Consider the following 17,206-nt stretch of genomic DNA (forward strand, 5'->3'; position numbering starts at 1 on the left):
GGACCCTTGAAGGCCATCTAGTCCAACTCTCCTGAAAAGAACAGGGAACCAACAGCTACATCAGGTGCTCAGAACACTGTCCAGCCTGATCTTCAGTGTCTCTAGGATCAGGGCATCTGCCACCTGTCTGGGCAACCTGATTCCAGTGCTTCATTACCCTAATTGTTAACAACGTTTTCTTTATATCCAGTATAAATCTCCCCTCTTTCAGCTTGAAACCATTTCCCCTTGTCTCATCACAACAGATCCTGCTAAAGAGTTTGTCCCCTTCTTTCCAATAGACCCCCTTTAGATACTGAAAGGCCACTGTCCGATCTTCCCAGAGCCTTTTCTTCTTCAGGCTGAACAGACCCAGCTCTCAGCATGTCCTCATATGGGAAATGTTCCATCCCTTGGATCATTTTTGTGGCCATAGGTTAGCATTAATATATTATGCACTGCATTTAAAAGCTGCAAGTTTTTGTTTGTTTGTTTGTTTTTGAATGAATAAGAGAAGGGCTTTGTACAGCTACAGCATCCCTCTAAAATGTACCCTGGCATAGAAAGTGCTGAAAGAGAAAGATTCATTTCCAGCAGCATTTAAAATAAAATACTACAGCTAATCCTATTCTTATGCACAATTGTTTCCTCTGTGAAATCTCTTGAGGGGAAAAAAAAAAAAAAAAAGATATAAAGATGGGAGGCTGTTTAAGATGCAATAAATGTGCACCATTATCATACAAATAGAGTTGTAAACAACTCTAGGTATTCAGTGCACTACAGGACGTAAAGCGACTGCCGATTTCTCTATAAGAACTGCTCTCAGGAAAGTATGAGCTATTGTTAGCTTTAAAAAACAAGTTGGAAAATCTGTTTTTTCTGACTCTAGCTGTGAAAATAACAATCACTGTTCCCTCAAAAGTAATTATCTCCTTCAGCACACGTATTAAATTTTTGCTGACACAATGCTTACGTTTTGTATTATGTATCTCTTAAGAGAATATACTCCCTCGATGTTGATAAATGTTTTCTTTCCACAGCAATTATATGTTCCACTGTTTCACTCTAAAGCTTTAGTGAAGAAAACAGCCCTGGCTCTCACTGTAACCAAGGTTAATTTACAGTGTGCTAAAACAGTAAAAGAGCTTCAAAATTGCACACAATTGTGATTGATAAAGCTAAAATCATACTGAGGCCATAACTGGAATTCACAAGTAACATGAACGAATGTTGTTTTGGGTTTTATATCACCTATATAGGGCATGATTCTCAGACCCTATTCCTACTATTTCCAATTCTTTATTTTTCTCATGATTATAAATAGCCTGTCTCAGAATGTTTTCTGTTAGTTATATTTGTTTTCCGTGATAAGAAGGGCAGTGTAAAAGTTAATGGAAAATTTCAGCATGTCTTCTTTTTGTCAGTCCAAATGCGAAAGTTGATGTCATGCACTGGTGTTCAGCCACCAAAGTTTTCATGTGCAATCATCTGCAGTCTATGTTTTCACATACAGGATAACAGCAGTGCAGTGAGGAAAATGAGAACAACCATCTCCAACCAGTTCTCACACGTGGCAGGGATGAATCCTCAGTACAAACTCAATGGAACCGGCCAGAACAGGAAGTTCCCAATCCTCAAACTGGCCAGGGATTCTTTAACAGATGCAAAACTTCCTATTCTGTCAGGTGGGATATCAGCATGTCACAAAGAGCACTGGCCATTTCCCTGTTTGCCTCTATTTTGGAGCCATGAAGACTACAGATACTAGAAGATGAGAAATGCATCGTGCTAGAATTAGATATAAACTTTGCCTTCATCTGCTACGTTGACAACACAGCTCACTACACTGAGTCATTGCTCTGTGATTAAGAGAATACATCAATAATGAGTTAGGTACACTTCAGACATATCTGCTCACTTGCACCTGGGTTTAGATACACCATTATTAAAAGCAGCACAGTTAATTCTGTGATTTAGAAAGTATATCACTTTTTTTGTTTGGTGAGAGGTACAAGATTGTCAATTAGAAAAAAATTAAAGCTTTACTGCAACAGTGCAGTAATACAGGTTTAATAGTTACAAGTACATTAAGCAACTTAATACACTGAGACAGCTTTGCACTGCCAACAGTCCAACCACAAAATATGCTCAACCCATTTTAATCTTGCGATCAAATCCTTGAATAAGACAAATATTACAGATTATCTGTACCCACCTGTTAATCCTGAAATCACTGCTGAAACGTACGTTGGATGACAAATACGTTTGTTGCAACAGCCCTTCTCTCATTCTGGACTTCATTTATACTTTAATAATTTTCAGTTAGGATCAGTCTAAAGCACGCTGACTTACTTATAATTTCTTTGAAAATAGAAAATGTACACATACCCAAGGTATGAACTGTGTGATGGGGAAGCTGCCTTCCCCTGTGTAATGCTATAATGAGACAGAGAGTACCGCAGTAACAGCACAGTGGCAAAGTCTTTGGCTGCAGCAAATGAGAACGAGCCCAAGTGCAGCAGCTGCGGAACAGAAATGAAGGAAAAGAGCTACTGACCTTTGGAAGGCCTTAGGTACAGAGTGATCACTAGCAAGAGATGCCCTCGCCTCCACTGCCAACCCTTATATGAGGTCTGGGAAGGGGCAGATCCTGGCTTCACCCCTTCTGGTCCCTGAAGTACTTTGCATACACCTGAGCTCCCTGGTTGGCCCTGCCTTCCCACCAGGTGATCAATTACTGCTTCAGGCCATGACAGCATTTCCACTACAACCTACGTGAAGGAAAAAACTACTTGGACTCGTGAAAACAATAAACAGAACACCTCAATTACTTCAGTTTCTTTTAACCAACTACAACATCTGTATGAACAGTTTGATGTCGATTATAAGTGACTGCCCTGAACTGGAACAATCTCACCCACCTTGAGGAGCTCTTCAGTTCTCAACTCCTATTATGCTAATCCTAATATTCCTATTATCAATCCTAGTGCTGTCTGATTTTCAGTAGAAACAGCACGCAGCTCCTTCTGTCTTACCTGCATGACAGTTCACACTTAGGAATCCACTTAAACACAATTCTTTGTGAACAATGAAAATGGAAATCCACATCTTTCTTCCTCTTTCTTTCTCTTATCTCCCTTGCTGATGGAATTGTTGCTGATTAGACAATATTCCTTGTTCACTCTCCTCTGAAAATTTTGATGTTTATACTAGGAAATAAAGGTAACAAAAAGAGACTGCTACTTGAAAAATTCAGCTTGAAAGGATAACCCTCAGAAGTTATTTCATACTGTCAAGAAAATACTCAGCAGGAGAGTTGGATCAAAGCTTAATTTTGTGCCCAGTGTTACTAAAGAACATTTTCTATCTGTTCTTATTTACGTTTTCTCTGCTGGGTGGCAGTAATGGTTAAAAACCTCAAGCTGTTTGCCAGCATCAATACATAATACCAGTCCCCCTCTTGCTAAAGCATCCAGGACTGCTTAGGGGAAAGGGGACAGAATTATGTCAGAAAATAGCAACTTCTGAAAGGATAGGAGGAAGCTTTCCCTAAACAATCTTTTCCTCTCCCTTCCCTATTGTTTAGAATAATCCCAGACCTCAAAAGAAGTTTTCTGATTTCTATCTGTACTCGATTTGTTGGGAATATCTCAGTCTCTCAAACTTTCTTTCAAGCACCACATAAACAAAACAGCTATCTCTATTGAAGTATAATGAGATCTACTGTCATCTAGAAGTGAAATGGTGAGAAAAGATAAAAGGAGGTTAAGCCAGGAAAGTGGGCAGTTGTGGTCAGGGGAAGGAATAACTTCTAAAGATTATCTGAGAAAATGAAAAGGGTCAGAAATACATCATGTATACATCAGATGCCACATTTTTTTTCATATAGACACGCAGTTGGAGTTGAATACTCCAGCCACTGAGACTTAGAGCTGCCAGGCTGCAATGTACCTGATAGAAATTAATTCCTTAAAACTTCATTCTAGTGGTTGCTCACATCAATACAGTTCCTGGGGTTGAAAGATGACTAAGAGTTCCACAACAGCTACTCTGAGCCTGTTTTATCAATTCAAGGTCAAAATACAGCAAGCATGTAACAGCTACTGCATACAAAGCTCTTCTCAACCACATATACACACTTTGACATTGAACTATGGTTGTCAGTTCTGTTTTTAGTGCAAAAGACTGTTTAGATTATTTGTATTCAGAGATTAAAGATCACATTTGCAAAGTGCTGAGATTATTTGTTACGTGTGCTATTGAAATTGGTTAGAAAGTATACTGTTGGTATGCACCCTCAAGCATATAAATTTGTATATGCACATAGGTTGTTTTTTTTTTTAATCTTTAAAATGTACTTGGATGTTTTATGGTTATATGATAAATAATAGCTAATTGGAATTTCTTAGAGTGGCAGAATGCCAGCAATAAACAGATCAAAGATTTCCTATGCTAGTGTCCATGAATATTAAGCAGTGACATTTCCTACTCTGTAGTGAGTGTCATGATTCTGGTCATGAATCCATAAGGATTCATTTTCTGTTTCCTGCATACAGGCACGCACAGGCTCACAGAGCAGATGTGAAAGAGAAGACTAATGCAATTCTTCCTGCAGTTCAGCAACTGTCAGGGTACTCTGAAGTCGACGCTGTGACTGACATGGCCAAAAAATTCCTGAGAGAATAAGAAAGACTATTAACAGCTCTGAGAAACCTCTTCCTCTGAGTAATTATCCCATAGAGACAGTGGGTCTTAGCCATCTTAACCAAATAAACAGTTCTGAGAAACTAAACATGTTCTCTCCAAGATTACAGTGAATGAAAAAAAAAAACAAACCATGTTGTGTTAAAAGCAGTTTGAAACATATGTGCTTCCATCAGTGAAACACTTGGAGCTCTTCCTGCTTTGTGCATCAGATCAGAGTTTCCATACTCCCAAAGGAAACAAAGCATTGGCTGAATAAAGGAGAAAGCCCCATTTTACTCTACTGTTACCTTTTCACAGCTGGTTTGATCAAACAGGAGTGAGGCATGGGCACTGTTACAGCCACCAGGAAACAGTGCAGTGGCAACTCAAATGGGCAGCTGTTCTGTCTGGGACATGCTGGTCATACCCATCAAAGGAACCAAAAAGGGAAGTTGTTTTAAAAACTGTATTGCTTTGTCCAACTCTTTGAGCTTGCTGGCAAATGAAAGATGTGATCTAGTCCAAAGCAATGAAAGCCATTAATAAAGCAAAAATCTACCTGACTGAAGGCTTAAGTAAGATTTCAGAAATAATAGCCTTTTTCATTAAAAATCAAAAAACCAAAAAAACAAACAACACCACAAAACACTCCTTACATTGTCATCTCAACAGAGGGCGAATGCACACAGTAACATTTACTTAGGTATATATGAAGTAATGAGCAGTAATTGTTTCCTTAGCTGCCTCTCATGCATTTTAAGCTGTATCCAAGCAAGAAAGTCAATGGGTAGACTGGGAAACGTAAGACAGTTTTGTGCTACAACTCAACTGTTGGTCCTCCCACAGATTTCAGATTTCTCAGCTCAGTTTTCTGTGCTCCTTTACTCTCTGGAAAAGCATCAATGAAAACACTTCTGGTCTCTAAGGTTTCTGTGTTATATTTCTTATGTTCCAAGACAATGATTAGTACAACCACTGGTTGCAAACTGAAGTTCACTACTGGTGCCTTACTGTGGTTCTATTTGCTGCTAATAACGTTAGAGCATCTCCTAAGAGAACATCTTATAGCATCACTCATTTGCATTGTCATAGTGTGCAGATGGTCACGGAACATAGGCATGGAGGAACCAGAGCAGGAGGAATACATCCTGCTTGAATTTCTCCTCTAGTGCTAATTGTAATGCATTTGGGTTAGTTTTTTGTTTCTGAAGTCTACAGCTCTGGGTGGACACATCCAAAGATGTAGCAAGGGAAATATAAGGGAGCAGCTGCACTTAGCAGCATGCCAACTACCAAGTGAGCAGATCTGCCCATAAAAAAAAAGTCTATAAAATGTTACTGCAGCTCAGACTAATGACAATTCATTCCTGTGCAGAGTGAGTTCTCTTTTGAAATTTACGAGGTTGGCATTTTGATGCAAATACATTTGTTATTAAACAACAACTGAAATCTATACACTTCAGCAGATTAGCTATTAATACAATGTACAAATTCACAAAGAGGAAGCAACACTTCTTTTCCATTTGGCATATGCAATTTTATTTCTGGATTAGTTGTGAGAATTACAGAATTAAAACTTTTAAAAGTTTAACATGTGTACCCTGCCTGACAAACTAATTGGCATACTGGAACAATACTGCAAATAAAATGAAGTCAACAAAATTATTTATCTCTATATAAGCACAGAGTTCTCAGAAATGTAATTGTTACTTTCCTGTGTTACAGAAAGGAGGGCTTCCAAATGCTGAAGAAGCAAGACTTCAGAGTGATAAGCCAAAGAACTACGAACTTCAGATCTTACTAGTCCAGGTAAGAAAAATCTACACACAATATGAGCAACCATATACAAACTGGCAAATACAAGGAAAGAAGAAAGACAACTGCATTTCCAAGGGGACACACTGACAATATAAAGAAATGACTAAGTCTACAACTGTAATCAGACTTCCTTATAGTCAGGCAAATATAGATTCTAAGGTCTGGAGACAATTTCTTAAGCAGAAGACCATCACCAACAATGGACTTGTATGCTTTCTGACTACACAAGTTAGTTGTGTGTAGATTTACTGAGCACAAAGTACACAACAAGACTGTGATTCAGACCCAAATGTTCCTAATTCTGTTATGGACCAATAGAAATATACATTAGCATAACTGACTGCACACAGTGATGTTGCTGGACTACCTGCTTGATATTTATTTTGCTGGTAGAGTATTCTTTATATCATATAAGCATCACCAAAATTATTCCAAATAACACTAGCACTGCTGGTATAGCTAGAATAGAGGCTCTTCCACAGGCAGGATTTTCACAATCAAAACAACTCACAACCAAGCTACAGAAATGTACATTACAAGGATATCAGTGAGAACAGAAATTACCCATATACATCCCAATCCTCACTAGATAGAGAGTAAAAATATAGTCCTCGCACCCAAACTACCCTGTGGATGTGTAACCACAAACGCTGCATGTGGGAAAAGACATTTGTGATCTATCTTCATCTGTCATTTTAGTGTCTATTTCCAGGAAAACTGGAATTTTTGATAATTTTTGATTTTGTCTTCTAAAAATAAAGAAAAATATGTATTTTGAGTTCTCACAGATAAAGCTGTGTTCACTGGCAGCCCTTCTACATGCAATTTAAACAATTTTTTTGCTGTATGTCTGAAGAATTACTTGAAATTAATCATATAACCCAAGGAATATGAAGTTCAATCTGCAGATTCCAATTGTTCATGTTTCTTTAAAATCAAAACACATTTCATGTGACTTTCGATTTTCTATGAAATTCCAGAGCAGCAGGTTTGTTCAGGGAAAGGACCAAATTTCTCTTGGGTAGTCTTCGTTAAAAAAAGGTCCTTCAGGAAAAAAAGAAAAAGAAACAGATACTGTTAGCTGAAGTGCAGTAAGAACAAAATTGTGTAACGAGATTTCAGTTGGCCAACTTTTATTTGCATTGTAGCAATTGATAAAACAAATACCACATGCAACAAGAAACCTTACTCTGGTTTTCCAGACATCTATGACTCTACTTACAACTATTACAGTAGAGAGAAAACATTCATAGTATACTGAGCCTGTAAAGCATGGGTAATTTTGGGACAAATCAACAAAGGTAAGATTCAGTGAAAACCACACAGTTCTGATCAGTTGTTCAGAAGCACACTGCTGAAAAATACAAAAGAAAACTTGTTCTTTGGACAAGCCTTAACAAAGAAATACTTATATAGTTACGAATTCACAAAGCCACAGCAGTGGTCCACAGATGAGGAAAAAAACATTAGATTAATACTAATCATTTAGGCAGAGCCTATTTATTTTATAGTCTGGCAGATGATGAACCAATTCTGTGGAGGATCTCCAGAGGACATTAGAAATACTCTTTTTTTTTAGTAGGATAGGCATGGCAAAAGCCCAAAGAACACTCCAGCGTGGCAGAAACAAAGTGGAGCGTAGCATGCAATGTGCAAGCAGGCACATGCTTGAAGTATAACGCGGCCCCAAAATGGACAGTCATGTTAACCCGGGTCTGGCTATTCACCATGAGGGAACACTGCAGTGGCTACAGCTGCAGGAGATACCCTTGTCTGTACACAGGTGCACTGCCTTCAAAAACCTTTCTGTGTGTGTTGGGACTGACTGCTGAGGTGGGGATAGTAGGGCTAAATATACAAAATATGAAAACAACAGAAAAATAATGACAGTTATTAAACATCAAACAATTTTACAGCAGTTTTCAGTTGGTGTTAGTCAGTAAAACTACACTGATTTACAGAAAGCAATAACTGGTATTCTACACAGAACAAGATTTGGGGCTAACAGTGCCCATAAATCTTTCCTCCACCATTTTATTTAGTGGCAATGATATCTTGAAATTGTTTTAATCGTTGCTTTAATCAAGCAACAAAACCTTAGTTTTGCTTTTTAAACTTTGTCCAATATAAAACAAGTTATATCGACTTGATAACTGCATCACACTATGTCGTGGATTCTTGTTTCATACCTACACTATCAAAACAAACAAACAAAAAATCATCAAACCAAAGCAAAGCAATGACAAAAACAATGAAAAAAACCCAACCCCACTGTTAGAGATAGTAACTGTGATCTAACATAAAATGAAGGCTGAAAAAAACACCAAAGGAAAAAAAACAAAAGCCCACACCACAGAATCAAACATCTCACTGCAATGAGGAATGCTTATGGACATTTGTTTATCCAGATTCCAAACTACGATCCATTGCATTATAGTAAGTGATCCAGATTTGAGATCAGCAATTTCTCACCCCAAATTCCTTCAGCTCTAAACCAAAAGCATAAGAGTGTAGTCATGTACACCCAAATTTGAGATTCAACATTTTGAGAACTCTGAGAACCACTGCTGATAGCTACTTGTAACTAACAAATTAGCAACCATGTGATGCAAAAGGTTATATAGTCCACAGTAAATGAATACATTAAGCACTATCTGTCCCATAAAAAGCATACTGTTGTTACTAGTCTTTTAATCCCCACAAAAAGAAAGCTTATGCACTTACATTTCATCATCATATTCCTTTGGAGGTGACACTGCAATGACTAAGTCAATCCAATCCTGCAACAGAAATGAACAGGAAATGTGTGCTGCTAAACATTCATCTTAGAGGTGGTTAATGGACAACCATGAAATATCAGACAGATGATCACAAAGACAATCTATTCCTGGAAAGCCACAGGGAAAAGGGAACCTAAGGAGATGCCTGGTCCTCTAAAATACAGTTTCAAGATAGAGCTGTTTGATTTTTATCCTAAAATTAGAGAAAAAATTTACTGGTCTTGCAATAAGCTTTCAAAAAGAAAAAAAAAATCATTCTAAGTATCATACTATGTTTGGTCATTGTACCAATTAATACAGTTCAGTACTGTAGCCAAAGTGCCCTGTAGCTATTTGCACATTTAGAAATCAAAGATTAGATAAGCTATTATCAAAGTTCAGATCAGCATCCAAATAATTTTCAATATTAAAGAGAGATTCCACAGATAAAAGTATTACAGTCACTCAGAACGTAATGTGTTTAAGCACAAATTTGATGTGTGGCAGTCATAAATTTTTGGAGTAAATTACAGGCAAGACTTTCAGAGTTGTTGTATACCAATATCATCCACAGATTTCAACTCACTCTGGTGATATGGCATACTGGTGCTTTTGACATTTTCAACTTCTATCGCTGTGACAACATTGTGAAAGAAAAATACACAATACACAGAGTTACAGGTAGAAAGGAAAAGTATTCCCACATACTTACCCCACCCATATTCCAAGCATTTGCCAGAGTTGCTTGTGCTTCTGCCAGCCTGCAGTCAATTACTATCTTGCCATTTACAGCCAGTATTTCATCCCCTTTCACTATGCCTCCTGGTGACAGATGAACACGGCATACATACACATTATCAAAATAACATCTGCGACAGACGTTGGGTATTTATGCAGTACTGAGTATGATGATTATTATTAACTAGATGTGAGAGCCAACACTGAAAGTTGACACACTGTATGGGGGCTGCTGAATCACAGCCTGAACCTCCAATTGATCACTTGAGGCAAGCAATGAGTCAGCCACAGGAGCACAGGTGAAGGCAATTCACCTGTGCTGCTGGAAGGTGGAGCCTGGCTGCACCTCTCCTTGACCCCTTTAAGAACTGACTACCAGTAGGGAAGTATCTCTTCTGGAGATCTGCTCCACTGGAGTTTCTTGTGTGAGCAGTCCTCTTTTCTGCTCTAGTGTAATAGCTACACAAGCCAAGCTCTCGGATGTACTATATCATTTGTATATTCATTGATTAAACACACGTGCATTATCTACAGGCAAAAATAAAAGGAATTAGTCAACAAGTTTAGGAAGATTTTCTGTAGTAACAGTTTGCCTATCTGGGCAATATATCCATACTCCTTGTAAACTGTGGTTGATTGTAGTCTGCTACCATTATTAAGAGCAGCATTACTTAAAAACCTGGATGGTTAAGTGGTGTTTGTCAAGGTTTTACAGGACTCCCATTCCTTTCCAAAAGTGTGTGTCTTCTCTAGTTCTTTGAACTTATTTTGGTTTGCTGATCTAGTCAGCTAGTTGGGACTGGGTTTGAGAAGGGGAAAAATATATAGTAAGGGGTCAGCCTCAGCTATAAAGAGAGGTCAACAACAGTGACGAGTCAAAGAAAAACAGAGCACCTGAAAAAGAGACTAAGGGGCTGAGAGCTTTTCAGAGAAAAAAGTGATTTGAACATGTTTATGGCTGGGACAAAGTCATAGTAAGCAATCTAAGGAGATGTCCTGTCTATCTACCTGTTCATCAACATGGTTCTCAAGGTTAGGATGCCAGAGACCAACCCACAGGAGCATACCCTCCAGGTATGCATGTTCTCATGGCTTTCAGAGCTAAGCTGTCAGAAGGCCTTTAGATGGATTTTGGGAGTAAAGACACATTTTACAAAACAAATTACCATTGGAAGTAACATTAAGAACAAAGCTAAACAATGTACTACAGCTATTAGCTAGTATCTGCTTTGCACATTAATGTAATTACAAATGTACTTGTTTGAGAAGTGTGAAATAATGAAGATCAAATTTGACTTTCTTTAATGAACAGAATAAGTGATTTTTGATATACAACTAGAAAAAGGGGAATCATTGAAGAGAACAGATCTACATTTTTGGTCCATGTTATTACAGTTTTTACCATGATAAAAACACAGCAAGAGTGACTATTTCTTAAAGACAGTTTTTAAAATTTATGTATTTATCAGCTTATCAACACTTCTCAAACCATGAACCTCTCTTTGTGCTGCACTTAGAGCACAGATAGAATTGGTTGCCTTGGACAGTCTAAGTGAGCTTCTCAGTAACAGCTATAGCTCTGAAGTCAGCTAAGAAATCAGCCAGTGCAAGAAGCCACTTTGAAGCAATGCTCAAATTCCCCATTGTTACTCACCATGTTTGTCTGCAGCACCACCCTCATAGATTGCAGATACAACTATCTTTCCAACAGGAGAATCAATTCCTCCCTCAACTGCAAGGTCTAATGATCCTTCCTATTAAACAAGAGTTTTAGTACAGAAGAAGCTGTGAATTTTTGCTTAATCTTTCATTTTTTTCTGTAAACATACCTTGCTTATATGAACTCTTTAAGTATCAATCAGTGAGGTAGTATTTACCTTTCTAATGCGTAAGAGGCGTACGTCTTTTCCCACAATCTGCTCTGGAGTAAACTATAAAAATACATTGTTAGTTATTTCCATCTCAGCAACATAAAACAAGCTGATCTATGTAGTTGACTGGTGAAAAGGGTCTTTTGCCTCCTCTAGAATAGTCTTAAAGGAAGAGCAGAACACTCACTAGTGTTTTTTTCCAGTAAGAAATCTTTCTTTAATAATGTCTAGAAGAAACAGACAAGGTCCAGCAAGCCAACAAGAAAGACTATTACCCCTCCTAGGCCTCATAATCAAATATGTTTGTATTTTTCCAATGTATACTATATTAAAATAAGATGCATGAATTCTCTCCTTACCATTGAATGTGGATCAAAGTCTTCCACATATTTCTGGAAGCCCTGTGAATAAAATAAGACAGTTATAGAAACACGTGCATGAGTCTCACGTTAAACACACAAACTCCATTTTAGCTATTAATGAGAAAACATAATTCTGTAAGATAAGAAAAAAGACTGTAAATGGAGAAAAGCACAGAAAGGTAGCAAATAGTCTGTCCTGACAGTCAGAAGAGATTTTAAAACCTTACAGTAAGTCAGCAGTTAGAACTGGCCACACTATGGAACAATTTTGAGGACCTGTTTACTACTATATATACTGGTATATGGTATACTGGTTCCTTTCTACACCTGATGGAGCTGAACATATTTATCACAGGAGAATATGTTCTGCCGTGTTCTTCTAAGTAACCTTTCTTGGGACTGTCATCACGTTGGGCACTGTTTTACACTGACAGAAGTGACATTGTGATTTGCACATCACCAGCTCTGCTCCATGAACCAGTTGTAAGACCAGACTCAAACTCCTTCGTTCCTCCTCTTCACGGCATTTCAGGGAGTTGGTTGCACACCATGAGCAAACAAAGGATAAAAACCAAATTTGTTTGTGTGCAGTTTTGCAGAGAATTGAGAGTCCACATCTTAGTATTTAAGTAAGAATTGGTTGCACTGCACTTATGAACTGCTACTTTTGATGAACTAAATATTTGCAGTTTGATCACATGCTTCAATGAGGACAGAATTTCATCATGTGGGGAAAAAAAAAACATAATCATTCATGATTTTAGAAAGCATATTAGTATTACAAACACTTTTTCTAAACTGGGAGAGACGTTTTACAATGATAGCTAAACAACTTATAGATTGAATAGCTGAATTTGTAGTACAAATAGGTACAATTGTTGAAGTAGACATCTATGGTCTTGGAGCAAACAACTGAGAGGAAAGGACTCCAAGCTCAACCAGGTCACTAATTCATTACGTAATGTAAAGCAAGTCATTGAACTCTTTGTCCCAAGTCATCCTCACAGAAAACAGATGTTGCCCTTGAAGAAAATTTTCCTGGGAAAGCCACTTTTAAGCAGGACAAAAACTAAAACTTCGCAACAAAAAAACCTACAAATGAAGAAATTACGTGATCTGGATTCAACAAATGTACAAATACAGCCATGATAAAATGAACACATCCTCTGAACAAGTGTCGTAAGTTTACAGTGTAGGCAGTGCACACAGTATGCAAGCAAAGGCTAATGCACCAAGCAATACTAACTGGAAACCAGTGGGCTATTTCTACCTCTCACACATTACAGGGGAAAGTTATGAACATCCCTGACAATATTGTCAATTGCAAGAACATTCAAAGGAATAAATATCTGTAGAATACAGAAGATTAAAATGTTTGTCTACACTGAAACAACTGTCTGGACTTCTAGATGAAAGTTGATGCTGCTGCTTTGAATGGAAAAATAATTTTTTTCTAAAAGCACATAAGCCAATGGTATGCTCTGATTGACATAAGGAGAAAAGAAAAATTAAAACATACTAATATTCAGTTTCAATCAAAGTCTTCAAGTTTGATTTGCTATCTCAGTTGAATCTAGTTTTCCATTCTGACTAAGCCTCCATCTGAAGTCACCTGAATCCTCAGTGGGTCTGTTCATCGAAATTCATCTTCTCAAATGGACACTTGAAAGATCTTATTAAGTTAGCATATGTATGGTGGACATATCTTGTCTGGGGGGAGTTTTTCAGTGGAGTAATTAAAATCTTAAATATTTGACATTTTGCTAGCATTTCACATATTAACTTGACTGCACCTATGAGACAGCTCGAATTCATCATTTTCATAAGGATACATAATGGTTAACCTTGAAGTTCTCAACAAAAATCATTTTTATTTTCCTTCTTCTGCATTATAATTTCACTTATCTGGAAAAGGTGCCTATGTAATGATTCTACATATTAATTGACCCATGCTGAACATCAAGAAAGACTAAAACTAAACAAAAGAAGGAAAAAGTCATGATTGATCTTCATGGTTTACCAAAGGTTCACCCTGTGAGCTTACAACTTTGCCTTAACACTTCCATATAATGTGATAATGCACATAACTTAGCTTGCACTAGTAAAGCTGTTTTGGATAGAAAATGGCACCTTTAACAGCAACAGAGAACTTAAGCACAAAGTTCACTTGACAGCACAATCTATTAAAACAGAGCAGTCAACCAAAGAGGGGGAGATGGAAGTTTTAGCACTATGGTTATTTAAAGCTGCACAGAGGAAGGCAATAAATACAGTAATATGGTAGAAAGTCCTACAAAATATGTATACATTACATATATATTATATATATAATGCTATATGAATAGGTGCTTTCCACCATCAGTGCCTCTGATTTCCTACCAACAACTACGTCATGATAATAGATTTATTTGTTTAACTAAGAAAATATTTTATTACTGAAAGCATTTTAACTGGAAGCTGAAAGAGGAAAAAAAACAAACAGCTGTAGGAATATATTTTTAAAAAACCACCCAATCTGAGGACATTTATCAGTGTTAAACAGTCTTAAATATTGTGTTATGTAAGTAGCTAGAAGATGGTTCAACCTGAAGCTCCTGTTAGGCTACAGGAGCCACATGCACACGCTGCAATCTTACCAAGGCAGTTTTCATGCACTAGTGCTGCCTTAAGTCCTCTGTTTTAGAAACTGAGCAACAGGATTAGAAAAGAGGGTTTAAAATCTGCAACCAGTCAAAAGAAGTACCACACAAAACATGGAAAATGTTATTTTACTTGTTTTTTGTTAGATCTAAATGATGAATTGTAAACCACCATCCTTTTAAACATCTCTTGTGGCTGCAAAAGAAAGAACACGGCCAAACCAAGTATTAACTCCTTGCTGTAGACAAATATCACCTGATAACATGAACTCAATGTTTTTTTGCTCTTCTTGGGACTGAATCATACTTGCACTTTTTAGTACATGTTCCCTACACAACTGCAAGTGAGAGAATACACATAGCAAAATGATATCAAATCATACAGGAACTATGTAGGTAGTGCACATTTCCATATCCCAAAACTGTCGAGCCCCTTCCCAGCCACTTAATAACAAGGAATTATTTTTTCTGTTCAGATGATCTTGTTGTAACTATGGTTAACAACTGAAATTTCTGACTATGTCTTATTGCTGCTACATCTGATACACTTTAGCTGCAGTCCTGCAGAATCAAGCTTCACATCTTGCAAGAAAAGCTTAAATATTAACCGTTCCTTTCCGAAACTCCATATCAAACCACAGTGGAGCTCAGGAGAGAAATCATTCACAATTGCATCAAGGCCTTCTAACACAAAAACAGATGTTTGTGATATCTGGGAGAGAAGACTAGTATCCATGTTGGTTTTGCCCCCCTGAAAACCTTACCGCTGAATCATAGCCATCCTCCCCTGTTCTCTGAACCAAAACTTAACTAGCCTTGCCGTGAGTGTATTTTAATTCACTCCAGCACTATGGAGCCACACAGTTGAAACTGATTTTGATCCAGAGAGCTCTATGCATTCAAGGCCACATTCAACATTTAATTTCCATCCGTTTACTTTATAAGTGAAAATAATTTCATTTTCATGAAATATTAAGAAACCTGGAAATCCTAGCCTGAATTCAGTTACTATAAAGATTTAAGTAACAACAGTCATCAGAGCTCCTGGATAACAGGAGATTTGGAAAGTTTTACCCATTCTTGCAAATACATATATGTATAGATACATACACACACACACACTATATATGCAAACATTACATATATAAATATATATATATATATTATAAAATATATATGCATGCATTCTATTCACAACATATAAAACAGAGTCCGTGCAAGTCTTATTCTACATACTACTACTGTGGCTTCAAATGCAGCCAGGATGAATAACTCTTATAGCATTAAGATATAAATAGAGCAAAGAGGTAACTGGTCTGCAAAAACAATTCACAGACAGATGTTTTTCTCAAAGTCCTATTAGAATATTACTCTCAATGAACTGTGATCTTCCAACTCATGTAAGGCAGTTGAGGAATTAGGATTATTGATATTAAAACATTTTAGTACTCTTGTGGTCTGGACAGTGTGCATAGATGCATAACAAATGGTAAGAAATTTCCCTATGAGAATGAATCTTATTGCCAGTTTGTCACACTAACTGTACACAGTGACAATAAACAAAGCAATATTTCCGTTTTGTATCAAGACCTTCTCATCACGCACAAGGGTATTACCAAATTTTCATACTACTTAATATTTCTATATCAGATATTTATTTTTCAACTTTTGATTGTATTAACTGTGGATTATGCCTTTTACACTTTTTAATCCTCCTCTACGGAATTTCAAATTGCACAGAAGTTATAAATTTCTAAACATAACTAAAATGGAAGTTCCTTGCATACAACTGAAGGAAATAACTATGCTAGAATGATTTTTATCTTTTTTTCAAGCTCATCCATCTGCCTCATCTTGAGGAACTTACAAAACCTGCTTTAATTTTTCATTTCAATCTATTTATAATAGAGCAGTTTCACAGAGAAGAGCTGATTTGATAGCATTTGAATCTTTTCAAACTTAATTGGGAAAGTAGAGGAACAATTGTGGAAGAAAGTAACAGAAAAATCCATCCCATTGTCACAAAATACAGCTACGAATGCTGTGCATATCATTTATTGTCAGATATAGCATAAGCTTTTAATTAAATGAATGGAATGCAAATGTGATGTTTTGTGCTACATGAAAAGCTCACACTACAATATACAGCCTTCTTCTTGTAACTGTGTACATATATATGCACACATCTACACACATACATATAATTGACACATAACACCAATGGTAACAAAACAAGCCAAAATTATCCTCAATAATAACGTTGTAACTACTGATTTCTCCATCAATTATCTTAGATGAAATTTCTGGGCTGATGTGTGGGAGTTACCACTTGCCATAACAGTATTTCCTTCTTT

The 17,206-nt window shown here is 37.1% G+C and overlaps 1 protein-coding gene across 3 annotated transcripts in view; it reads right to left on the reverse strand.

The window, feature by feature from the left end:
* Positions 1–6,177: 6,177 nt before the first annotated feature.
* Positions 6,178–17,206, reverse strand: part of USH1C (USH1 protein network component harmonin) — a 44,707-nt gene continuing 33,678 nt past the window's right edge. For all 3 annotated transcript variants that reach the window (XM_052694089.1, XM_052694088.1, XM_052694090.1), the window contains exons 16-21: positions 12,211–12,252; positions 11,858–11,911; positions 11,635–11,734; positions 9,955–10,064; positions 9,208–9,263; positions 6,178–7,527 (exon numbers count right to left, since the gene is read on the reverse strand). In XM_052694089.1, coding sequence (XP_052550049.1) covers positions 7,515–7,527; positions 9,208–9,263; positions 9,955–10,064; positions 11,635–11,734; positions 11,858–11,911; positions 12,211–12,252 — 375 coding nt within the window. In that variant the 3' untranslated portion in view covers positions 6,178–7,514. The remainder of the gene's footprint in view (positions 7,528–9,207; positions 9,264–9,954; positions 10,065–11,634; positions 11,735–11,857; positions 11,912–12,210; positions 12,253–17,206) is intronic.

This window comes from Tympanuchus pallidicinctus, unplaced genomic scaffold (assembly GCF_026119805.1).
Source record: "Tympanuchus pallidicinctus isolate F22 unplaced genomic scaffold, pur_lepc_1.0 scaffold3, whole genome shotgun sequence".
NCBI classification, from domain to species: Eukaryota; Metazoa; Chordata; class Aves; order Galliformes; family Phasianidae; genus Tympanuchus; species Tympanuchus pallidicinctus.